This window comes from Atta colombica, unplaced genomic scaffold (assembly GCF_001594045.1).
Source record: "Atta colombica isolate Treedump-2 unplaced genomic scaffold, Acol1.0 scaffold239, whole genome shotgun sequence".
Lineage (NCBI taxonomy): Eukaryota > Metazoa > Arthropoda > Insecta > Hymenoptera > Formicidae > Atta > Atta colombica.
Genome location: NW_017259337.1, coordinates 371,651 through 399,348, shown reverse-complemented (window position 1 = coordinate 399,348; position 27,698 = coordinate 371,651). Strand labels below are relative to the sequence as shown.

Sequence of the window (27,698 nt, the reverse complement as noted above, 5' to 3'; positions counted from 1 at the left end):
ATATATATATATAACTAACCCTAGTAGCAGCTCGATATATCCCCAATGCTTAACAACTGTATCGCCAATAAATTTATTGCTACTAGGGAACAAATACAAGATCAAAATTAGAAACAAGCACACACTAGATTTAATTTTCACATCAATTCATACGCTAGGATAGTTTTCTTCATATCAAAGCAATTTCTTGTCTCGTGTTTAAAAATGTTAAAATATACGTACGTCATATACAAATGCATTTTCTTTCATTAGAAATTGACAATAGATAATAGATAAGAACTAAGAATAAGAAGAATATCGCAAAATTCTCCGTGAGAATAAAATATTTATCGAATTATTTAAAAAACATTGAAAAATTGTTAATTTTCTTTTAAACGCTTTGTTTTAAGCATACTTTTATAAAATAAATATAATTTTGTTTATTCACAATTGTTTGAACTCACTAAATACTTATTTAGTTTAAATACGGAAATGTTGAAGTCAAATAATTTTCTAAGATATTTTATAAAAATTTTTTCGCTGATTTTTTTATAAAAACATATCCTATTTATCATTAAGCATATCGATTTACTTAACTATCAGTTATACTGTTCAATTGCACTATAAAAACAGATTTCATTCTTCGTTATTGGTTTCGTTTTTCCTCCCGTCCTGTTCAGTCTTTATTCAATCATAATGATTATTATATATTCGGTATTTCTTCATAAATAATATTTTATCGACTTTCTCTTTGTCAACTGCGTTCAACGCTGACGATGGCTTTTAAACGCAGTCACATATCATTCTAGTCTCTAACTCTTCGTTTCGTTACTGCTATTTGAATTTATGCGAGTCTCAATGGTTTCTTCCGGTCACAATCTCGTCGCTGTCCTCATCCACCGGCACGGTGGAATGATTGTAAAGACCTTGCGCCATTAGCTGAAGGGCCAATGGATTTTTCTGTCCGCTCGCTTTCTTTATCTTCGCCCGCTTATTCTGAAACCAGATTTTGATCTGCGCCTCATTCAAACTCAGGTCCCGCGAGAGCTGCTGCCTTCTTCTCTCTGTCAAATATCGATTCTCCGCGAATTCCCGCTTAAGCCTGGCCAGTTGTTCGGCGCTGAAGGCCGTCCTGGGCCTCTTCTCTTCCGGCGGGTTGTTCTTGGTACTCTGCGAACGTTTCACTCGTCTCGTGCGCGGTCCTGAAATGACAAAAGAAAGCTCGCATTAATCTTCACGCGCGGACTTTTGTGACTGAAGTTCGAGACGGTGAGACAGGCGGCATTATCACGGGGAAAGTGGGCGTTCTCATCAATTTGTCCACACACCACCGTGATTCAGCATTTTCGCGACAACGAGAGAGCGCGCGCGCGCTTGTTCGCCTTGTAAGAAGGACACTTGAGGGATAACTATATCTGAGCAACCGCTTTGGAATTTAGCGAAGGCGGAAATAATTCGTCTGACCGTATCGCGGCATATTTGAAAATGACACCTGCATTCGCATGTGAAATGTAATTTTACTCGACTGCTAATGTCTACCGTTTACATCTCTCGTACGACATAACATAAAATACGGTTACATTATTAAAAAGGATCGAGTCATATCCTATCTCGCGTTAATAATCGGAATTTTGTAACACATGCTTTTAATCGCGATAATGAGTACTTCAATTACCTTGTGCAGCTTCTCATCGGAGGTAATGTTCATCGAGTATCCTGAGCATTAACGTTACGTTTCTGATTTTTATTTCAGATAGATAACGCAACTATGTAGAGTTGGAACATCCGCGTGCTTCGTTGCATACGTTGCAGTTATCGCCGATGTTATTATTATCGGGTAAACCGTTAATCGTTTCAGTTGTTTGTAATTTAAAACGTATCTCTACGATATACAAGACATAGTTATTATCGATAGTGTATAAAATACATATAATTATCTGCATTATATCATTACTTCTGAAAAAGTCATATGTTTCAATACGTAGTAATTTAAAAAAGATATGATCGTTTCACATACCGATCGAATGTTTGTTAATATTATCATCGTTAAAAATACCAGATACATTAACTTACTTCAAGAAAATGCAATCATGCTCTTTTTACCGCTTCATCACTTCAGTTTTAATCATAAATAATAAATGGCGTCCTATTATTGAACTATATGTATGATAATTTCTAATCCATTGGTTTGAATTTTCTTTGTCTTACGTATTTTTCCAAGAAATTTCTCATTTAACCGCGAACTCCTACTGTTTGCGACAGAAACACAGCGGGAGATGCGAAAAGGGTCTGATCGAACGAACTCCTGGAGTTATTAATGAAACGAAATATATTTACAATTTGTAAAAATAAATTATTGTAAGTACAAATATATATATATATATACATATCTTTATTTTGAATGTGAATACGCTTCCATCGAGAGCTCGTGAAAATACTGCGTGACACAAGCAAACAACTTAATACTTAATACTTAAATGCCGACAACGCAAACAATTTATTAATGCTGTAACGTGAGAATATGATAATTAGCTGATAGCGACTGAAACAGAAACAAAAGATTTTCTAGTCTCGGTTTCTCGAAATATTTACAAACCTTCACGATCATGAAATTAACGAGCTGTCGAGGAGCTCGAATTATAAATAATAATGTAAATTTTAATCAGCTCGCCTTGTCTTAGCAATATATAAACAGTGTCTTAATCAGACAGTGTCTTAATTTTGACCGAGGTAAAGACGCTCTAAGGAATATGTTTTTATGAAGATGCCGATTGCTCATAAAAAAAGTGAATACAATGACGTTGAATTTCTTAATTGTATAATTTGCAATTGTATTAAGTTTGTAATTATTATAACATCTTTTCTAAAAATTAAATGAATTTGCTAAAGTGATATATCTATTGATTCATACAAGATTTATATTTGCTTCTTTCTTTTTTTCTACTATCACTAAATGGTACAAAATGTTACATGAAACCACACTCAAGAGTTAACGTTCGACAATGAAGAGGCTCGAGGAAGATTAGTAGGCGATCCTCGACAATTAGTAACGAGATTATCGGATCGAAACTCACGGACCACCCCAAGTATAAGAAAGGCCGGTGAGTATTTAGCTGACAGAGAAAGAGAGATAAATGAAGAAAAAAAAAGGAAGCGACAAAGAAAGCAGAAAAATGGCAGCGTCGTATGTGGGGCAGTGATTGCAGAGGGTAGGTTTGTAGAATGTAGGTTTCTACACAATTAAGTTCTGCGAACGAGCGCAGGTGGCATCAAGCCGTACGTTAGCTTCACCTAGCTATACTTACAATTAGATGTAGCGATCCTTTCGTATAAAATTCCGTGATCTCCTGCACAGAGTGTAATAACTTATTGCGGTAATATCGAACGGCGGGATAGACATTAGCCCCGTATGTTGGCCATCACATAATTTATTTGTGGAGCAAACTGTTATCTAACACGAACGTAATTAGATACTCTCAAGGCAGAGATCGCCGCAATTTGTCGACGAGGCGTCGCGGATAATCACGATTCGCGTCTGCACGAGTTGGACGCCGTTGGCGTGGAGTTCGCGCAAGCGATTAATCATTTAAATAAGTTCATCGATACGCGATCGCTCCGGTTACGATCTCGGATATCGCGCCCTCCTTATCTCATGTACTCGTATCATTAGGCATCGCGTTCTCCATGCGCCGCATTCGTAAACTTCGAGTTCTATTATTTTATACTTTTCCTTTTGTTTTTTGTTTTTTTTTTTTTTTTTCATTAAAATGAATAGAATCGCTAAACCGAGAAAGTATAATTCATGCAAAAGGATATGTATATGTAAAAAGCGACAATTACACTCAAAAACTACCGTTAATTGCGCAGAAATGCGCGGAGTGACTTTTTCCTCGATCCATGACTTCCAAGTACATAACTAGCTATAAAATCCGGACGAAAGCCACGTGTTTTGCTTGTGAAAAGATTTTTATTTATCTTCATGCCGCATAATTTTTCAAACGCTTCTGTAGGGATTTTAATTAACGGTCAGATTTTGTAACTGGAGCGCATTATGGAGCGCATAAGTGAACAAAACATCTTGATAGACATTTCCGACGTTGCGACCACGCAAGTTCTTCTTGCATGTGCAAAGCTAAACGCAAAGTCACGTACCACGCGCACGGAAAATCTGATGAATTTCTAACTTTGTTTGTTTTTTAATGTGCATCATTAGTTAGTGCATACTAGTTCAGTAATCAAACTCAAAATTGATACCTGCGATGAAGTAACATATAAATAAAGTTAAACACAAATCTCTCTAGTTTTTTTATTAAAATAAGATACAATTTTTTATTGTATCAATTATTTACTCTACAATTACACGAAAAGTATTTTTTGAAATATATAAAAATTTAATTAAATGTAGATCTCAAAATAATTTTATTAAATCATTAAAATAATAATATTTTGTTTTAATTCAAAATATTTGTGTTTTTGTTCAAGCTAGTTGTTGAACAGTCTAACAAAATTATTTTCAGATCTACATACATTTATCTAAATTTTTAGATATTTTAACAAAATTGTTTCTTCAGTGTATATATTGATTTTTTATGTTAACAGATAATAAAAAGGAAAAAATATCTATCGAATTTACCAGAGGATGGTCTGTCGGAGTATCTGGTGCAGTACACCCAAGCAGGCCATAACTGACCGTTAGTGCCGTTTTGTTGATTTGTCGATGTATTACTGCCACCGGATGTGTTGTCGCTGTTTAGAGACTCGCTGCCGATTGTGGATGATGTGGAACATAAGGAGGCTGGACCGGCAACTGTGCTACTGGTGACTGAGCTCCTGCTGGACGCAAGACTTTCTAAACTGCCGCTTCGACTCAATCCATTTTGCCTGAGCAAGGGTGACGTAAGACCATTGTGAGATGGGAAATTGTCCTTTTCTTTGTGAATTGACGACGGTGACAATCGAGACGATAGGCTGAGGTCACGTGGAACTGAAACTGGGCTGCTTTGTGGTGATTGTAACGATATGGTAGAAACAGGTTGTTTCTCATTCAGAATGGCTTTGCGACCGAAATCTGGTCTGAGAATGTTAACAACGCTGAAGCGCAATGGAGCCTCGGTTTCCTGCTGGCGATCCGGCGGATGATCCGGCTGATGCGGTATTACATGGCTTTCTGGCGATAACACATGATGACAATGATGATGGTGGTGGTGATGACTGGTGAGTCGCTGTCCTAGTCGCAGACCATACGTCGATTCCATGGACACAAGTGCCACGCTCATTTTAATATATATCAAAATATTTTTGTCCTATAAAATAAAACAAAAAGTTACAGTAACACTATACTGTTGCGGCTATATTAAGAAGAAAGCACACGTTTTCACTGTCCACCGCTGTCAATGAGCCGCATTGATTAAAAATCTGTCATTGTCACGATTGTAAATCTCTAAATTAATTTTAACGAAAGTCTCTCGTATGTACACTATTCACGTGTCACCAATATCGTGTCGAATATTCCATGCGCTGGATCCCTCGAAAGCTAGCACGAATTCCTTCGTGATTACACGTTCTTGTAATTCACAGTTCAATCTTCAATCGGTCCTTAAAAATTGTCGAATCCATTATAATAGTTTCGAACATGTTGTAAACGTATTGCAAAAAGGACGATGTAGAAGCTCTTAGAAATATTCATGCGTCCAATATGGTCTGGTGCTCGGTTCGTGTTAATTATCGGCTTGTCTTTGGAGCCGGTCCAAGTCGAGGACTTCTGCTATCGGCTTTTCCCGAGGTTTCCGAGTACTCCAGCGAGTGCTGTGACGGGTCTGACTGGCTGTCCATCCGTCGCTCAGTGATGTCTAAACTAGGGGACTTGGGGTCCCTACTTACCGCCTGTCCCTCCTCACCCTTGTCCCTTCACTCCTCCTACGCCGCAGTCCGGAGTGCAGTGCACTAGACACCCTCGATTGTATCTCTATTAACTCTTCGGTCAAAAGCTCCGCCCACTGACGGTAAGGTGTACCGTATTCCCTTCCGCTTGTCGTCATCCCCACCGCCAATGGTACGGGTAGTAGGGGACTGCGCTCACGAATTTCCTGCGGATCAATGTTATAAACACCTTCCTCCAGGCTCCCAGTTCCCCAACGAGATTCATCTCTCTTTAATTTCACACTTTTTCCATAACCAGTCAATTAATAGACTAATGGAATTTAGTCTCGTTCATTGATATGAGTCAAAGATTTCATTTACTATATTTATGTTTTGTAGGTTTCATTTAAACGGGCAAATTAATTATTGAGAGACTGAACTTACAATTTAGATGATGATACAATTTAATTCTGACATCACAAAAATAGCTGTATGAAAAAAAACAAAAAGGAAAACACATAGTTTTTAATATGATAAAAATTTAACATAACATGAAAATTGATACTAGAAGATATCAATTTTATCATAAAAATACTTTGTCATACATTATTATTATACATTAACGAAACTACATTAACAAAGTTGTATAAATCTCATTTGTATATAAAGATATAAACATTTTAAACATTTTAAACAAAATTTTTAGATTTATATATCAACTTTTATTAAGAAATTGCTACAAACAGATAAATAGCTGCTGTAAAATACTTTGTACAAAATTTTGTTTACAAAGATTTACAGTCCATTTAACATTGTACACACTTGGAGGAATATACGAATATCCGCGCCACTGCAAACAATAACGAGAATTCCCACTTCTCTCCGCCCCATTTGAGTTTTCCCCACCAGTCCAACTAACAGGTCTCGCCCACATCCTTGCCCCTCCTCTAGCATACCACGCCTACTTTGCCACCCCTCCCACTGTGTTCTACCCACTACTCCATACTTTTGTTCGTCCCCACCGCGGTAGTGTTGCCGACCCGGTCAACCCGGGTTGGAGTCGACTAATTCGTTTCTTCAAGCCGAAGAACGTTCTCCTTCTTTTTCTCCTGACTCTTTCCTTTTCATCCCAGACATGGATTTTATCGTCGCGCTTCGGAAATCGCTTCATACAAAAATTTGCACGAGTATCATGATCCTCTATTATTCTCCTTTTTTCTAGTCCCGACTTTGCGACAGTTAACGAACAAATGTATTACCCACCCTATGACAGATGCTGTTCCCCTCTTTGTTCCTTTTCCATTGTTCTTTATCTTTCTCTTTCACTCTACAACTGTGTGTACGTATTGTTTTTTTTTCCTCTATATATCTCACAATCAGCATAATTTATTCTTAGATCGCTTAATCGTACTGATGCTTCAGAGAGAGAAAGCGAGAGAGACAAATGAAAAGAGAGAGGAGGCATAATGTCGAGTCTTTTGTTTGGTACTTTACGTGGCTTTACGATGCAGCTACCGTGTAATGTACCTTCCGCAATCAGTTCTGCCTCGTAAATCTTAGCACGCATCGCATTTGAATATTTAAAAATTCAAAGAGCACCTTCAGAATATTTTATCAGAATGCGTGAGATCTCGAAGTATCTCCTTGATTATTTGTGCAAAAGCGGAAACTGTTAACACGACAAATGTAAAACAAGTGGCATTATCTATTATGACGTGTTTTCCAAGATCATAATTTTATTCTCTATATTATACGCGATTGCACGATTATCAGAAACCAGATTAAATCGACGTTCGAAACTTTTTGTTCGTCGAGCTGTTTTTTGCTTATAGTGCGATCATCACGTGGAATAACGATACTCTCGTCTGTTAATCAACGGAACAAAATTACAGTCATTAGCTCTTTAACGTCTAATCGCGTATCGGATGTTCTTCCTTCGAAGTGTTATTCAGTCCTGTCATGAAAGCAGCGAGACTACGCATTAGAAACACGCAATATATATGTATAAGGACTCGTTGTTAAAACGGCTGCAATTAAAGCCCGTAACGAAATTCGCTTTGCAATGTAAAGGTCGCACGCAATAAGTCAGGTGTTTCGCGCAGTAATTGGCGGAGACAGTCGACCCGCCGTTCACGCTTAGAAGAACACGCTCAGTCGATCCAATGAAGCAAAAATGAGACCTCCAGTAGAAACATCCAGGAGACGTGTACAATTTGCAAATTTAATGAGAATAAATTCCGTATATACGTTATAGCTAAAGCTAAAAACCAGTAAAAGAAAACCAGTATAAGTTTAGAAATATTTATAAAATTAAGATAAAGTAGAACAAATATAAAACTGCTTATTTTATTAATTAATTAGACACAAAATGACATTTCAATGGAGAAAGAAAAAATATTTTTATTGAATATATGTATAGAGACACATAAAAAAAATAATAATACTTATTTAAGCATATCAGTTAAAAATTGAAAAATGTTATTTTTTCATGAAATATCAGATGCATATTTTTACAACTTTTCCTATGAAAAAATTATCATCCAATGCTATTTATGCGATAATTTAGCAAGTTATGCATTATTTAAGAAATTCAAAATGTTTGCAAAGTAATCAACTTCAACTAACTGTTTTGTACCAAGTGTGTCAAGTTGATAGAATGTAGGAAAGTGATGTATTGAAGTAAGCTTTTAAATGGAAGTCATAAGCGTACTCGCTTAACAAACCAATATTTTTATCAGTGAAATCGATCATCGTCCACTTGGATTCGCCTTATGTAGAATATCATAAATTACAAGAGCGATTTTTTTACGCCAATTATGCCTATATCGATCAGCCTTCGAATAATATCTACGAGCCACTGTGTGAAAGACGTTATTATTTATATCTTTTTCCATTAGCATACCGCTCCTCTTATTTAATTACTTCTGCTGCTAATCTTACAGTTTTAAAATAATTAAATCACTTGCCAATCAACGTAATATAGCAATATATCATGTCACATTGATTTAAAATAAGTGTTATTTATTAATAAAAAAAAACAAAGGCATTTACATTTTTTGATTATACAAACATGAAAATAATAAAATATCTATTAATAAATAACTGACATCAATACAGTGCAAAATTAAAAGATATGCACATATATATTTTTTTTTACATATTTTTACATATTTATTACTTAATTTTCTTTGCTTCACTTTTGCGTACCTGTCAATCCCGAATGTACGATTACTTCCATCATATCAGACTCATTACATTAAGATACGCTTAAAGCTGAGAGAAAATTATAAATTTCTTTTTAAGCAATGAACAGGGTAAGAGAGAAGGTACTGCAATTCTCTGTGATTATCGTCCGCGCCGCTGCAACAACTGACGTGGCTCCCCCGAGGTGTACCTTTTATACCCGTCTCAAGAACTGGCGTCCTCAGTCACAATGTAGACTATAATGTCGGAGAATTGTGCGTTTTACGTTCTTTCGTCCTTTCGCGTAAAGACCCAAAATTCCAAGAAAGAGAATATACAATTCCCTGTGACGGACGCGCGACCGACTTTGGATGGCAGATACCTTTTTGCCGCGTGAACGCGCGCCCTTCGTATTCTTGTCGATGACTGGCTTCTGTCGGCTCGGTTTTTTGACCCGACAGAAGACGATTTCCTTTGTTTTCTCTTGTCGCAAAGTCTGCAAAGAGAACGTAAGATCGTCGTTACAGCCGACGGTTTTATTAATGGCCACACCTACAGAGACACCAGCTGCCATGTGAGCCGCAGGGCGATCATTAGCCGTAAGATCGCCTCGTGTAGAGACAATAATAGAGATAGCAACCATAAATACCTACAACGTGTCCATCTATCAATAACGTCTAGCTAAGCTAAGTTTCAAATATTTCCATATGAGATTATTGGGCTAATATGAGGATCAATTGTATGTATCAATTTACCAAATCCCATGGAAAAATTTCTCTTTCATTTTCTAAAGTAAGTATATCATCATTAATTGATGAGAAAAGGTATTTAATGAAAAATTATATTACCAAGAAAAATGCAACAAGACATAATTGTATAATCATAATAATCTTTTATAATGTTTTATGCGTTATTTTCATTGATAAAGATATATACTTTTATATTTAACGATACATTGTGCGCTCTTAATAATAAAATAATTCTACTTTATTCTTAATAGCTATTTATAATCTTAAAATTTTGTCATCAAAATTTACAAAAGAATTTTAAAATCATTTATATCTAATACTCTTTATTATTGGTACATTCATATCAAACACACCTTGAAAATTGGCACAAATGTAGCGTGACTACAGAGAAATTTTCAATCATCGTTATATCATATGTCATTCAATCACAAATTATAACTCACAAGATTGTTGGTCGTGTCATCAACGGTTCAAACATAAACTATTAAAAATCCTCTCCTATTCGAACTGTCTGCCCATTGCTTGTTATATACATTGAGGCAAAGGCAAATCACCAAAATGCACCTTAATCCCCTCGTTAGAACGCGCGCGGTGCCGCGAACGAGTCCGCGAAGCCTGTCAAGAGAAAACGCCTACGGCGAGACCAATCGCCGCTCTGGGACGTCAGGGATTGATTGGGTTTTTCGTCTCGCGAATCATCCCCCTTCCCAAAAAGCGAGCAACGAGACACGCGGACCTAGCGCGCGGCGATCATTATTCTCCGAGTGCGATTTGTAAACGGGTTCTATTTATGGCACTGCAAACTCTATAATCAGCCGCCGCAGGGGCGACGACTTATTTAGAATAATTAATGCGGGTACGACCTCGTGAACCGGTCCGCGGCCAATCCGCGCGACGGGTATCCTACCACTCGTCTGTTAGAGGGGAAGCGATGGGCGGGATCAGACTCAAGTACCCGCCCCTCAGAAGAGCCTCGCATGCAACTTCGCGTGCAGCCGCAACCAAGGGACTCTAACTTCTGCAACTCCCCTCTTCTCTTTCGCGACTTCGTCCACGGTGCTTTTTTCAGAACTGAACGATATTTTCTGGAGCAGCGCAGAATCCTACGCGTAATCATGCGCGCGCGAGAAAGAATATTGCGCAAAGCTGTTTTTCATTCTTTGTCTGTGATTCGTGAAGAGTTGAACTTTTAATATAATCGTGATAAACTTGGGTTGATACATGCACGTGTATTTTCTGTTGTGAAGCTTCAACAATTAAACAAGTAAAAATGATTTTGCTGTTAAAAATCGGTGCACTTGATATCGAAATTCTATTTTAATCATGTGCCTTGTGCAGATTACACATTGAAAAATATACCTATATAAGAGAAGTTTGTGAAATTTTATAACACCTATTTCAAATTACTCTAAATTCTTTAACATCTAATTCAATACTAAAATAACTGAAAAATTGTACACTTTACAAAAACTTCACACTTACTACAAAAACTGTTGAAAACTAATTTGATTTATCTATATTGTTCAATGAAAAAGCAAATTACTGGACAAACAAGAATCAAATTAAGACAATGATTCTAACGTAAATATCTTTCTAGCACGTATCGATTACCCACCCTTCTCTTCTCGCAGCAAATCATCACGCCAGATGAGCATAGTCCTCAATAATAGGATAATAATAAGATCCACACGCAAACGGTATATATTCGTGCTAAATACGCGATCAATCGAAATGATCGACGAACGAGCGAGCGTCCGACGGCTGGGGTGACGGACGAGAGTAAACGCTGAATAAATGGTACAGCGAAACGGAACATCGAGTTGAAACGGAACATCGATTCCCCTTAATCTAGTTTATAAACACACCAGGACCACACCCACTCTCGCTCGTTTCACCCTCGATAATGTTCAACGCGTTTTCCGCGGATGGGGAGCACTATTTGATATGGCAGCGCGAGAGGGCCGGTTGAGATAATGTACACCCGGTACATGCGAAGATAACCGCACCCCAGGGATGCTGCTGCTTATGAACCGTTCTAACACGATGGGGAACCGCAAAGCATTCCACGCGTACTGATTTATCGGCGGGGAGGTGATAAACGAGGCGAGTTCATCTTGCCGGGCCACACTCGCGTTCAGTCCTCCGCGGAAACTGTCCCGACAACTGTTCCGTGAAAGCGTGCCCCGCAGCCACCAGTTTGTGCTCTATCATCCTCGGATTGCACGAGTGCCTGTGAACGTCCAAGAGAATGACGATACCCGACGATTACCAAATGCTTCTATCATGGCGAAATTAGGGGACTAGCTGAAGGGTTCTCAAATGTACGGTTTGCAGTACATCGTAATAAACAAATTAAAAATATAGGATACGTTCCGTTTTCAAGCTTGCACGCTATAAACATTAGCCATGTTGTCTATCAAATGTTAAGGACCAATAATGTTTGCAAACATTATAAACAAAAAATGGAACGCACCTATAGTTTCTTTATACTTAAGAACGTTGTAGTAGACGTAATTAAATGGCACAATCCTTCTTTCATAATTCGATGTACGAAATAAATTTCGGCCAAACAATAACTTGTCTCGAGCCAACAATAGTCGCCAATTTCTGCAACGAAATGAATGGAGGATACGTTGAATAATTAACGTTCCATTTAATACTCGTGTATCTCTATGGGAAAGCTTACGACGAATTCATTTGCTACAAGCCAATTCTCGTGCGCGGTAAACTTTCGTTTGTCGTATACACGACGAACGTCGCGGAAAATAGATGTAAGCCGTACATTCTGACTCGCACACGCGCACTCGCACATACACGCGAAACAGGATGATCGCCCCGCACTCGATGGTTTTTGCCGCGAAAGAGAGACGCGAGCGATCGTCTCCTCTACTTAACCCGTTGCCAGCTTACGTGGTCAAACGATGGTCGTTACCTTCTGCTCTCGGACATGGTTCACGACCACCAGATCAGAGAAGATCCAACGCAAAGCCATATTCGGCCGCTCGGAGATGCCGAGCTTACAAAACGCGTAATGATACTACATCGGCATCGGTCTGAAAATGATGGAGGTTTTCCAATGGCGAACCTTTCGATAAGTATCCTAAACGATTGTTTAGGATCCCAAACACTAAAAGCAATCCACAATAATTTAGCGAAATTAACAATATTGTGTCTTATTAATGTTTCTATCACATTGCTGTATTCTTTTATTGTTTTTATCAAAGTAGAATTTTCACTTTCTCACACTGCTGAGTTAATTAGAGAAGTGTAATTTTTAATATTATAAAATGTTTAATTTTTATGTTTTATGTAACGTTTCTGCAGAAGATTAATATTTATCATTAAAGTTTTCTAGAATATTTTTACAACTTTAAGTATGTCATTTATCTACGCGCTTGCATATATGTCGTCAATGGTAGAAGAAGAGACGCGTAAATTCAATTCCGCGAGACTCTGGTTCCATATATTGATTGTCTCAGCTGAGCGACGCGACCATAAATTCAATGAGGTTCTAGTATACCGCCATTAATCATGCTTTATCGTTTTATACGCCGAAGGGTAGTAATTTATAAAGGAGGTACAACATACTCTAGTCAGGCATGCGTGTTTTCAACATGCTGTTCTGCCACGCAGAAAAAAGTGCAATGCATCTTGATTGAATCTCTATGAAAATCTGTTCTAAACTAACAATTACGAATAATGTCATAAATCTTTGAAAAGAAAGATTAACACTTAGTTAATCAGAATATCATAAATAATTTATTACTTCTTTTAACATATATTGCAATATATTATTGCAATTACAATACCAAATTCCTCCTTTTCTCTCTCTCTCTCTCTCTCTCTCTCTCTCTCTCTCTCTCTCTCTCTCTCCTTCTTTCTTTCTCTTTTTCTCCTTTTTTTCAGTAATTAAAAATAATTTCTTTCTACATATTCTATATGTCTCATTATTTTATTTATGTAAATATTTAATAACACAATTTACGCAGATCCACTGATAACTTGTAAAGTCTAGAGCTTATTATTTCAAAATAATCGTTATAAATAGAATTATACATGGAAATATATACATGGAAAGAGTTTTTGTCGAAGCATCTAAAAATTTAACTAAATACAGATTTAAAAATAATTTTATTGGATTATTAAAATAATTATATCGAATGCTTATGACAACGCTGTAAAAAGTTTTAATATTTTAAGAAACAGTTTGAACATTCTACATAATTATCTTTAAACAAAATTATTTTCAGATTTATATCTAATTAAATTTCTAGCACTTCAGCAAAACTGTTCTTTCCGTGTAAATGAATTAGTTACCGTCAATTACGTTACAACTTATAGAAAAATTAAGCTTTGTATTCTTAAAGGGTTAGCATTATAAATCAAATTAGTTCCAAAAGAAAAATGCCAGGTACTGCTAAATTTCATTATCCATGCGATAATTCAAGTACACGAAAATTCATCTTTTAAATATTCGTTCCATTTTGATGGTTATTATAGAGAAAGATGTAAAATGTAAATAGACAATGTTGATAAAGAAATTTTTCAAAAATTTCACAGTGATCCGTTTCACCCTAAAAGTGATTCAGGTTTTGAAACACATTAAGTTACATTCTTCGAATACAATTCTTTTTTTTGCAGCTTTATGCATTTCTATTTCAAATTTCTAATAGTATCTCTTTCACGGCCGCCATGTATAATATCTGAAGAAAATTTTATATCATAAAATAACTTTATATTATAAAAAATGACTATTGCATATAAAAGAGAAAACTCTTTTCCATCTTGGAGGTTATCATTCTTCTCTCCAAATATGATAACAGTTGCAAACTTCCTTATTCACGTAGTTCCTTCGTATTTATGCATGTACGACATGCATACGCGACAATAAATTATACTTGCCATTAACATGATATTACGTTGACGGATAATGCACTTTTCCAATTAACTTTTTCTCTTCGCATGAATAAGTCATTCCTGTCTCGTGACAAGGTTCCTCCAAAGTCCGACGCTGATGAAGCGTAAAATGATGCCATAGTTCAAAAGATGAGTGAAAAATCCGAATATTTCTTTTTATATATCGACAAGAATTGAGTCTCATGGAGCGATACAAAATAGCTTTTAAATCCTTTTCAACTTCAGGAAATGCTTAGATCTAACAAAAGAGATTACAATATGTATTAGTTAGATTTAATTTGAAATGAAGGATTCTTTCAAGGAAAATGTATAAAATAATTACAATTTGAAGGACAGCGATGAAAAGTCACATTGTTTGGTGTGTCCAATTTTATATGTCACACTTTTCTTTATGAATCGTATTTTTTTTTTTTCCTTTGAAAACTATCGATTAAAGTTACATCTGCAGAAAGCGTTACATTCATAAAAAATCATGAAAATGTTCTCAAAACTTATTTATTACAAACTTATTTATTACAAAAAAAAGTTATATTATTACAAAAATATGGTTTTATATATAATAATAATAATAATTTTATTATAATAAAAGTCTCCAATCTATCCTCTTATATTTCTTTAAAAACATATAAAAAACATATAAAAAGATTGTATGCATATCACATTTTTTCTATTTACATTTCTCATTATTATATTTCGTTCTAATGACTTATTTAATACAATTGCATTATAAAAAATTTCTTTAATTTAGTGTTGACTTTTATTTTCTATGGCATGATTAAAAGGATTATTTCTTGTTCTAGCGAAGAATAACACCTTTTGTAAAAAAATATTTCTAAACGGACGCATGCATGTGTTTACTAACATGTGTTTAATAACATAAATGCAAGATTTTGTCACTTTCTAGAGATAATCGGATTTTCCACATCGGATCATGACTAAGACATCAAAACTATGTCATTTTTGACAGTCCAACTCAGCAGGAGGTACGATTTCTTTTAGCAGAAAAACGGTCATGAAAAACGGTCGGTTAGTCTCGAAGGAGCGTTTTCTGTTATGTTACTCTTAAAAATACAATCTATATTTTATTTTTATAAATTTTCATTTTAATAATGTTTGAAAACATCTGTAAATAACAGATAAATCTAGTGTTAAACATTAAAGACTTTGAAGTTATTTATTGTAAACGGGTTTAATCCCTTTAAAAATTATAAGTCATATTTTTCTTCCTAAGAAACCGATCCCATAATGACGTAAGAAAATTCAATGTTCATTGTTTCTCGACATCATGCTTTATGCAAAATATATTTAATAATTTCTCTATAATTCTAGAGAAATTTATAATAACATTCATTAATTAATTTCTTTAGGCATAAATTTTTTAAATTTTAAATTAGAAAAAAATGATTTAATCGTTCGTTTAATTTTATTCAATTCAAATCCATAACAATGACATATAAATGGACAAATAATTATAGATGGATAAACAGACAAAGAAAAAAATTTTAAAATAACAAGAATATTATGTAGTAAATAAATATATTGTTCGTTTTTCTTTTGTCAGCAATGTTAGAATAAGTATACTTAACTTACATGTTTGTATATGCGTCCGTGTTGAAAAAATTAAAGAATCTTAACGCTTATCCTAAATAAATATGTTAGAACAAAATCATATTTTAAATACATAGGCCAATATTTACAATCCGTTCTTTTTTCAAGATAAAATATTACTCTAAGATATTATTACAACTCCATGACATCTTTGATGACTGTATTTAAAATAGTCTTAAATATATGTGTGAACAGACTGTACCGACTAAAGAAAATGATTAATATTTATTTACTCGTTGTTATGTTAAAGCTTTAGATTTGGACATAAAATTTTGCGATGATAGTAAAATCGTTTTCTTCTTTGGATCTTTACAAAATCCAAGCGCTGCAAACATGGAAAACTTGATCTATTCAAGTCATCTTTACCAAGGAATATGGTCTGTCAACCTGTTTTGACATTCGACATTCAGAAGAGTGACATGGCGTGAAAAGAAAAACGCAAACACACGTTTATACCTGCTCGACTACGGCGGGCGTATCGAAAGCGGGTTAACCCAACACAAATAGGATTTAACGATTAACTCATGGCAAGGTATACGAATTTCACCGTGATTCTTTCTCGCGACTTGTGCGATTATCAAGTCAGATAATGGATTTTCTAAATTTATTGTTTTAAGAATCGCCTTAGAATAAATTATAATTTTATGAAAAAGAATTTCTATACGCATTTGTTTTAGTTCCTTGAATTAAATTAACACGACTTTACATTCGCGTATTTTGCTTAACTCGTAAATGTTCACAAAAGATATTTTGCAACACTTAAAGATAAAATGTTACTTTATTGCCAAATTATCTTCCGTATTTATCGAGAATTTCTCACGATTATCTAACTAATAATAACATATAATTTTAATAAGCAACATTAGTAGATAGAAATGTACTATGCGTTACAAGAAATTCTCGACAAAATGTTTTACTCAAATTTATCATTTACTTCGATATTAAAATCAACTACATTATTCAATTATTATTAAAATTCACTATATGTATAGATATATGACGACAGGTAATATATAATGAGAATCGGGAACACCAGTTTCTCTTCAGGCACAAAAAATCAACAGGGTTCGACATTATCGCTTCACCAGGTGAGACTCTCCAGATTTCCATTTTCGCCGGTACCACGAGCATGGCGAATCCGTTGGAAACGACACGCTCGAAAACGCGCCATCAAACGCGCCCGTGAAGCGTTTTTGCCGCTAACACGGAATGTATTAGCGTGCGGCTTTTATCGAAGTATGGAATAAAAAAAGGTGAAAAGAGCGAAGCCACGGGCGGGAAAAATTGAAAGAGCAAAATGGAAAGTCCTCGTACAGATGGAAGCGAGAAAAACAACCAAAGAAAAAGAAAATGGAAAGAACTGAAGCTTGCACGTATTACACTTGCTATACATAGGTTGAATCATTATATATGGCGAATTCAAATAAATATAATTTAATTAACACATTTAATTAACACTACAAAGTAGCACGTGAGCGCGAGTAAAATACTGTTGTACTCTCGATTCAATTAAAAATATGATAGCATACGTGTAGTGCAAGAGAAAATTGATAAATCGCGTAAAGATTGAAAATTTGAGATGAAACTTGTTAATTTTCTGACCTCCGTCGTTCACGATAATCACGATCTGTACAATATTTTTTTTATCGTGTCCATAATTAATCAGATTCGCCTTAAGTACAAGCAATTAAGACAAGATGTAAGTTGTACTCCGCAATGTTTATATCGCCGCGTCGAGACGAAAGTCAAAGTTTCCGTTTTCTCAATCGAAACCAGCTTCCTTTATTGCATCGAAGAGATCAAATATTTGAGAACGTTGCCACTCAATGGCGATTTGCATGTGAATGTGGCAGCCAGCGCGTCGTCGACGATATTCTCAGCCTCCTGACGTGGCTCGCGGCTGTGAAAGGGTCAAAGAAGTCGACGGACATTCGTTCGAAATTCATACGCATAAAAGGAATCGGGGATCACATCTTGGGAATCGTGCGATTGACGCGAAGACTTGAGAAGCATCATCCGAATAAGAAATCCGAAGATCACGACTCGTAAAATGACAGTCGTCTCTCGCCATTCAAGATGTTAATACGGTCGCATCGTATAATGCGGTATATTTTTTACAGACAATTATTTTATTCAGAAATAATCAGTATATCAGTTCGGATAAACGAGCATGAGGCACTTTGCGTTAATTAGCGCAAAGAGAAGCCTTAAATTAACGCGTAAATTATGTTCGTATTGCACAAAATAAAATCGGTACGGTCTCATTGCAGAGCTCGTGCTATATAAAGTTTTAAATTGCCGTGAGAACGATGAAAGATGCCCGGAGAAGAATGGTAATTCGACGACATCTGTTAGATTGACCGAGATCGATGGCCATTGGCACGATTGTGCGTGTCCTTCGTGCATGCGCTCCGCTCTGCGCATACCGATGACCGCACGGCCACAGGAAAGAGCCAGTAATTGTGGGGATGACATTTCTCTCCGTTTTAATCAACCGGAGAAACTTTTTATATCATTGTGTCGACGGCAGCGCAAAATCATTCACGGACTGCAGCGAGAGACGCACGGCGAATCGACTGCTCGTTGAGATTTCACCCGTCATGCCACGCTTTAACGTCGTTATTCCTCGGGCTCGGGTTATAATTCGCGGGCGTGCCGTCCTAACGTACATCTCATCTCATTATTATAAAGTTCCGCGTGGCATCATAGTACCCGCAATATTGTTTTGCCGCTTTGCGACCAACGTGCTCGCATTTAATTGGAAATTTTAATGCGCTATATGCGCAACGCTATGCACAATAGCTGGAAATTTATATACGTTAACATAACTGAGATCGAATCGATTAATATCGTTGTGACGTGCATTAAGCGCATTTACGCGTTGTTGACGAATGGAGGCCAATATTCGCCTCTCTACCCGCGAGAAATAATTTTCGCGTCCGATTTCTCGCGCATTATCCATGTTTCGAATGCAGCCGCACGAACCGAGGGATGTTATTGCCTGTATACAACTTTGTAATTCTGTTCGCGAGCGAGCTCATCCGCAGGTAGGGCCCAACGAAATTGCCATGCCAAAACCGAGGCCGAATTATCCTCTCTATGGAAATAGAGCGAGAACCACTTCGTCGTGATTTCACTTGTCACGCCATCGAGATATCGCTTTCTTCTCGCAACGAGAGCCGCGCAGAAACAACCTTCATACTAAGTTAACGTATCATTCCCGATACAACGGCGCGATAGTGACTTCAAGTTCCCACGCCTGAATACGCGGTTCTTCGAAATATCAGATTAGTCGAGAGATTTTTTCGATTCTCGCAAAGTGAACCGACAAAGCGAGCTTTCGTATTATCTGTACTGAAACTTTTGGTTTCCAACAAATCGTATGAACTTTATATAGCAAAATCACAATTATATTTTTATGATAAAAATATTATTTGACAGTGCTTTGATATTTTATTATAAATTATAATTAAATATCGTTCGCTTTATCTTTTTAAGGCCTGTCGAGAGACGTTACATTTTCTATGCGCGAAAGGATAGAAATGGCGACAGATAAATGTGTAAGAAAAATAATCCCAATTCTCGACGAAAATCATAAATTTGGTGATCCTTTCGGGCTGCAATCCGAAGCGGATATCCTCAAGTTGAGAGCCACTCGGCGACGTGTGTGGTCCGCTCTGGCGGCGAGGTGCCGACACTCGAAGCTTCTCCCTCTTCTTTAGTCGTCGTCGTCGTCTTCTTCTTCTTCTTCTTCTTCTTCTTCTCCAGCTTCTTCCTCTTCTTTCTTCCTCGTCATATCTTTTTTTCTCGTTTTCTCCGCTCCTTCATTGTTAACCTCGCTCTTCCACCCTTTCTGCCCTCGTGGCATCTCGCTTCACCCCGCGGCGCGAACGACATGAGGTCCTTTTCCCTCCTTTGTGCCCTGCCTTCCTTTTTTCCCTCGTCCCTCGCTCACTGCCTCGTCTCGCGTGCGCGAGCGCGCGCGAGCAAGCGAGTGCGAGCGCGTCATTATACACCGCCGCTCGGCACGAATCTACTTTAGGAGGCCTCACCGTGTCCTCCTCCGATACTTCACCGAGGACATGCTACCCTCTCTAGCCCTCCCATTGGCTCGGCTTATTACCAGCTCGTCTAATACCTCCTTCCTCTCGTTAGCCTCGCTTCGTTTGTACGCTCAGGTGCTCTCGCATCATCTCGTATCTACGCCGCGCGCGCTTCGCGGACGAGACCGGCTTCTGGATTGCTAATCCAACGCACAAGCCAGCACCGGAGAGTGTTTTCTGGATACTGAAATGGTGCCGAAGAAAATAATTAGCTGCCCGAGCGAAGCGATCGTGGCTGACGAGTGCGTCGCGTATCTTGTTTCGCCTTCTCGGAACGTTCGCCGTAAACGCGTGGCCAACTAGCATCGTGCCGATTTTGTCACGTTATTACAAATCGATCCTGACTGGAAAAAAAAAAAACAAGTTGCAGTTTTTGCTGGAAGAAATACATTCAGGACATTGTGATGTCGCAATACTTTTGTGGACGTGTTATGACAGAATATCTGAATATACATAAATAATGAAGATGTATCAACTTTGTACTGTTGTGCGAAGATATATTGGCGCTGAAAAATATAGCCTTGCAACTATTGTAAAATTCTTTGATATGATTTAATTTATTACATTTAAATCTAGTGATGGACTAAAGATAGGACGAGAAGTTATCGTTATTGTTATCTAGACTCGGATACTGCAACAATGAAATATATTAGCTTATCGGAATACAGAATATCTGCAAAATATCAAGATATCATAATAATAAAATAATAGGATAAAATAATAGGATAAATAAGGAGATATTCTGGATATTGCAATAATAAATCATCAGAATAAAATTTCATATCCCCTCTATCTCCTCACGAATTCCTGCGGTTGTTAGCGAAAAAATCGTTCGAGAGAAGCGCAACGCATACGAACAGGATCCGCATCTCCCGCCAATCTCCCGCCAACTCCTTTCTCTCCCTTTGCGCGAATTCGTTCGCCTGTCGTTACGTCACGCTACCGTGGCGTAACAAGGTGTAGTTTTTACGGGCTCGCAACATAATTAACCGCTCGTTTGCATAGATCCGCAACAGCGAGCCCGAACGTCAAAACATGAGTGTACATCCGCTCGTTCGAGGACGCAGCCGGCCTTATTAGAGCGAATACGCACTCTCGCTTCTGTTATTTCTCACTCTTTTAAGAGATTTTTTAACCCACGCATATTATAGATGCTGCACTCAGATCCGCGTGAAATTATCCTATTACTTATTTAAAAAATTGGAAACACTATTAATAATGATTGTACAAATTTTTACAATTATAATGCGCATTCACGAAAATAATTTATTCCATATTTTTCATTTTTTTTTTTCATGTAAAAACGGCACATTATGTAAAAAATGCAACTTTGATATTTCACGAAAAACGAAATCGAATAAATTGAATGACCGGATGACGGGGCGTAACAAACAATGCGAGTTGAGAGAACACGTCGATACCGGAACGTGAAATCGTGGTCGGAGCATTCGCAATCACCAGCACTAGAGGTGCGGATCGAGTTAATATTTTCCCGGACAGTTGCAGCGAGGGGACCGGTCGTTGTGGAAAGGGAAAACAAATCACGGCGCGTGTCTGGCATACCAGACCCTTCGTAGGTCGCACCCTTATGTAAAACGTCTAAGTGGCTCTCTCGTAACGCGCCAAAACGACGAAAATATTTGTCATCGTATCACCCTAAAATCAAATTGAATTCGTGTCTCCGCTTGAATATTCCTATCACATTAAAGTCATAATTAAACATACATTTTTATATATATTTTATTTCTCGCGACAGATAAAGATGCGAAATACAGTAAACTGCGTGTCCCAATCAGCAATAATTTCAATTTACTTATTTTTATTGGTAGCAAGATTATTGTCTGACTTTTTTGTTTTAATTTAAATTTAAAGGGTGCAAAGAATATTTTTAAAAAAATCATACAAGTATAGAGACTGAAAAAATTATAATTTGCTTTTAATGCACATTCTATCTTTGTTGAAATAGTTTGCACTTAATACTTAAAGTTACCTTTGAAATGTGCTATTCTTTTAATAGAACATCTTTCAATTGCTTTTATTAATAATATTAGAGAAAGAAATTTTCTTTTCATTCTACTTTCCAAAATTACCTTCTATTCTTCAAAACTTTCTTTCCTGATCAACAATCGCTTGATTTAAACATCAACATTCACATTAGTAATTTTAAAGAGTAAAGTGGAAAACAGACTTTTTTCTTTCAATGTTTTTTAAGCAATTAGAAGATGTTCTGCTAGAAGAACGGTGTAATATTACATTGTAGCTATTACACTATTCAAGCACTTGACTTTATTCTAACCAAAATAGCACATGTATTTGAAGACAAAGGCCAACTTTTAATTAATAAAAAAAACAAGACAATATGATTCTCATGTATTCACATTATTTTGTCTATGCTCTGTACTTATATCTTTTTGTTATCTTAGAATTCTAAAATTCGAAATTTAATATTCTATAAATTATCATCTCACAGTACAACGCCAAGCCACGCAAATTCCGGCAAAGTGCTTTTCCATCGATCTTTCACCCTCTGGCCGAACTTATCCATCAAGCGAATCTCAGGAGTACGCGGTCCATAAGTTCATTTCAAAATGAAAAATTCGGGGCCGAGTATCGATATGGCCCAGTCTGGAAGCCCGAAAAAAATGATACCTGTCAGAGCGAGGATTTTTTTCGGAACTTCAGGTGGTCCCGTGGTTCATTCCTCAAGGAGCAAGCTCGGTTGATCTGCAGCTCATTATATTCGTAATAAACGCGCGGCAGGCGGCGGTGCCCGGAGCAACGGAAATTATCCGGATTGCTGTAATGTCAGTGATTAAAAGAACCTAATGAGATATCATTAGAATAGGCAGCCAATCTTTCGCGTCTTCTTGCGCGGTTTGAAATTCCGGTAGCGATGCCGCACCGCTTAAAACGAAGTATGAGAGCGAGTTCGCCCGCATAATTATGGTGGACCGTAGTGAGGCCACGGGGGAGAAGCCCGTGTAGTAGTTATATCCAACGCTGACGTCGCGGAATATTTTAAAACGCGAAAGCAATGGCATTCGCGTATTCTCCTGACTTGCGAAAACGGGACAAGCACGCGACTCGAATTAACCAATTTTGAGCTCCCTTTGCCCCTGCGATTTCTAGACTATGATAAGTGGATTGATATTACCTTACATTATTTCCTCACTTTTCATACTAGGAGTTCCTATCCTATAAGGATAGATAAGCTAAAAAATAATTGTTCTAGGAACAATTATATATAATTATCTTTTATTATTGATAGAGATAGAGGCTCGTATTCGAAACGTACTTACATAACAATGTTAGCGTGCATTTAGCATATAGTTTACGTTACATATATTATAGAATTTCAGAAATAAAAGTACATTCTGAATACGAGCCAGAATCTTCCATACATATTTGTCCAAAATAAGAGAACAATATATATTACTATAAATAAATTACTTTAAACGAAGCGTCACTACGATCTGAATGTTAAGATGTTGAACTATTATATATAAATTCATATAAATTCCAATCTTATTATATATATAAATAAATTATTTTAATTCATAATTCCTATATCATTACGCACTTTCGCCATCCAATATCCAGGCAACGATATGATCCCGATTCGCAGTAGGCACCTATTTATGTAAGAGGGGTTGAAAATTTGTTAGGGTGTCGCGTGACATAAGCCAAGAGACAGCTTACCGAGATAAGCCATGTCGCCGGGCCGATTATAGTTTTCATAGAGCGACCCCTTGTCGACAGCATCGCCTCGGGTTGGCAGTTCCTTAAGTACACGTGTCATGTCGGGTACCTTACGTATGATACAGTTATATATGATTAATATACGAGCGAACAGAGAGAGAGAAAGAGAGAGAGAGAGAGAGAGAAGCAGCCTTTGATATTTCATAATCTGTGTATGCACCTCATCTAAATAACCTGTCATTGTTATCGAGCGATATATTTAGTGAATTTTTTTTCTGCGAACTTTGACAAGATCTCAACAATGATTTCTCAACTTTTCAATAATATACAAGTTGCTCCAAAAACTACAATTTCGATTTTAATATTATTTTAAGTGATTTAATGACTATTTTGAGCATTAAATTATCTTGTTTCGATATTTTATAAAATTTTATATTAATATACGGAAAGAACAATTTTACTGAAAAAAATGTAGATAGGTTACAGATTTAAAAATAACTTTGTTGGATCACACATCACACAACACAAAATAGTTATATAGGACGTTAAAGCATAGTAAGCAATGTTACAAAAGTTTTAACATCTGTCTTGAACGTTCCACATCATTATTTTTATGGTGCAACAAAATTATTTTATGATCTATATCTAGCTAAATTTTTTAATACTTTAACAAAACCGTATAATATTGTTTTCGTATATATTTTTTTGCAATTAGTTTTCTCTCTCTCTCTCTCTCTCTCTCTCTCTCTCAAATTACATATTAAAATTTTTTAAAGATTTTCTTAAAATTACAAACACACACCGACTGATTCAAAAATAGAATACATGCCCGTTTCTTCTTTCTTAAAGTTTTAAACGATTCTTTCAATTACCAAAATTCTCGCAGGACGATTCGTCATGTATCTTATAACTTAGTCAGGAGAAATTTCACATTGAATTTAAGTAATTACAAAGGCAGGATTAACTGCTTCGTGGAATTTTATTTTGTTCGCACCTTCGTCGTTCGCCTGGATTAGCGATTTCGCCCAACGCGCAGTGGTGAGAAACAAACGCGATGGGAAGCCCTCGCTGGCACGCTCTACACGCGCGTGCATGCTTACACCGCGTGTGCGTGTACAAGGCCATGGGCGCCCCCAGAATTCAATTTTCAGCTTGATTTGTCAGGCCGTCACTGCCAAGAGGAACTCTCGGAGCCTATTTCGCGCCGCTCGGCTCGCACTGGCAGCTCTCACCAACCAAGCAGATTCTTTCGTTTCGCTTTTTACGGCCAACCCGTGAAAGTCTAAGAAGAAGAGGAAAGGAGATGGGATTACTACGAAGAATAAGAAAAATCGATGAGCTCGTGAAAAATCATGACACGATTGTACGTTATAGAATTTGTAATTTTTTTTTAAATGAATCTTTTGACGTACTGCATTGTAACAAAAGCCTTTCATGAAAAGCCACGTAGTTTATTAGTTAATTAACTGATCATTAAAAAAAGTATCACTCTGTGATTTAACATGCCATAACTTTTTAGGAAAAACTTTAAAAATAAATTGACAGTTTGGCATCACATCAAAAGTCATTATTTATCACGATGTAACCTTATAAATTTTATTCTCTAATAATTAATAATTTGTAAACCGTAATTAAAGATTTTTAAAAATAATACAATAATAATTAAAAATAATAATTAAATATCAAGCTTCTCATTTTTAAATATCAACTATTTCGTATTTTGTTTCTTACAATATCGACATAATAGACTCAAATGGATAGACGTAAGTGGAAAGAAGTTTTAATAAAGTTTTATCCAAAAATTTAGTCAGATTTGAAAATTTTATTCGAGCACAATAATTATGTAGGACGCTCAAACTGGTTGCTAGAATAGTCAAAACTGTTTTCTGCATTGCCCATCATGCTTGAGATTTCTATGTAATTATTTGACGGTCTAACAAAGTTATTTTCTGTATGTAATCTATATGTAATTAATGTTTAGATGCTTTATTAAAATTGTTCTTTCTGCATATGTATATTACACAATTTATTATGTATGTAATAATGTCACAAAATTAAAAAAAAATATAGCGATAAAAAAGCGAAAAAATATTCGCATTAATCACAATGCTGACGAACATATGTATCTCTCGCAATTACAAATAAAGTACGTCACAAGGAAACTGCTTTCTTAAGGTATATAAACATGCTGATAAGAAATAATTTACCGTGTGAAGATATAATCGTTTAATACGCGTGTTGATTAGTTTCTCGCGATGTTGTTTTAATTACAATCGTAATTGAAAGCGGCATTCTATAGATTTCCGTGACGCTATTTCTGCGGATTAACTCGCGATCTCGAGTACGCCGTAAATAATATCAGTTATAAGTGTAATAGCGCGTACGTCCGTTCATTTGTGCGTAATTGCAGGCCTAACCAGTTTGCACATAGATCCATGTAAATTCCTCGTGATTATGATTCGTTAGCATGTTATCTAGAAAATACCTTTCCCATAACGACAAGCAACTTCTTGCCTGAGTATCGCTAACTGATTACTGGAATAGTTGAATCAAACAATTCTCTCTATAATAAGTTCTTATAGTAAGTTTTTTTTCATTTACTTCATTAATTCTCCAATTAATTCTAATTAAGATAAAATTATTAATTCGCTCAAACTCGGAAACATGCAATGTTATTAAAATTTAAATTTAATTTGTTTAAATATTTCAGTTTGCGTTTCTAATCTAACTTGCGTTTTTATTCTTCAAAAATATACCGTTGAATCAATAGAACTGAGAACTGATTGAAAATGAACGAATCAGTAGATTCTGATCATATCAGAATTCCGGTCATCATAGGTAATTGAATATCTGATTATCTCGACTAGAATTATAATAGATTTAAAATTCTAATTTGTCCATTTTCCATGTACTTAAAATTCTAATTAATGCAACTTCTTTTTTCAGATATATATCGCTCAATTGTCGTGCATTCGATATGTTAAATTTATAACCGAGTCTTTCAGTGAAATTTTGGTTAGACTACATAAAGTATCGAATAAATATGTTCCTAATGATACGTCCAAAAACAAGAGTGCAGAATTTTCTATCATAAAGACGATATATTCTCGATTACGGCGTTAATATACGGCTCACCAGACGAACGTCTCGTTGCGCCTTGATCGATCGACGTGGCGTAAGTGCAGGTTCGCGCAAAAGCCGGCCGTAATACGCAATTAATTCCGCCATGTTTCTCCGCCGGCGTATTTGCGCGCATTTTCGTGACGTCGTTTCCACAGACACGGCTACGAGATCGGATACCGCGCACTTGACTACGGGGTTGCGATCGGCGCAGTCGTTCGCTCGTTATTTCGATCCAACGCGGACCAACGGATTACGGAGCGAGCGACGGAGGCAAAGGGCAATAATAAGGGTGGTAGACTGGTAGGGCGCGAGGAAGACTGAGAAAGAGTCACGCGAGCGATCACACACACGTGAGGCGTGCAGAAAAGCGCTCGCGAAGAAACCCGCGCTGCGCTTGAATGCGATCCGTGGGAGGGAATCGCAGAGGAGATCGCGTCGAGATGATTCTGCTCGCCAAGGCATCTGGCGAAACGAAATC

At 36.6% G+C, this 27,698-nt stretch overlaps 1 protein-coding gene across 1 annotated transcript; it reads right to left on the bottom strand.

Annotated features, from left to right (window-relative positions):
• Positions 1–723: 723 nt before the first annotated feature.
• On the bottom strand, positions 724–5,264 carry LOC108688803 (homeobox protein engrailed-1a-like). Its single transcript, XM_018195224.1, has 2 exons — positions 4,613–5,264; positions 724–1,181 (listed from the first exon to the last, which is right to left on the bottom strand). The coding sequence occupies exons 1-2, from the start codon at positions 5,253–5,255 to the stop codon at positions 835–837; spliced, it is 990 nt and encodes a 329-aa protein (XP_018050713.1). The 5' UTR covers positions 5,256–5,264; the 3' UTR covers positions 724–834.
• Between the last annotated feature and the right edge of the window lie 22,434 nt (positions 5,265–27,698).

Coding starts and splice junctions, on each gene's coding strand:
- LOC108688803 (XM_018195224.1), bottom strand. CDS start 5,255: ATGAGCGTGGCACTTGTGTCCATGGAATCGACGTATGGTCTGCGACTA. Junction 1,182..4,612: donor CTCCGACAGACCATCCTCTG/GTAAATTCGATA, acceptor TTGTCATTTCAG/GACCGCGCACGAGACGAGTG.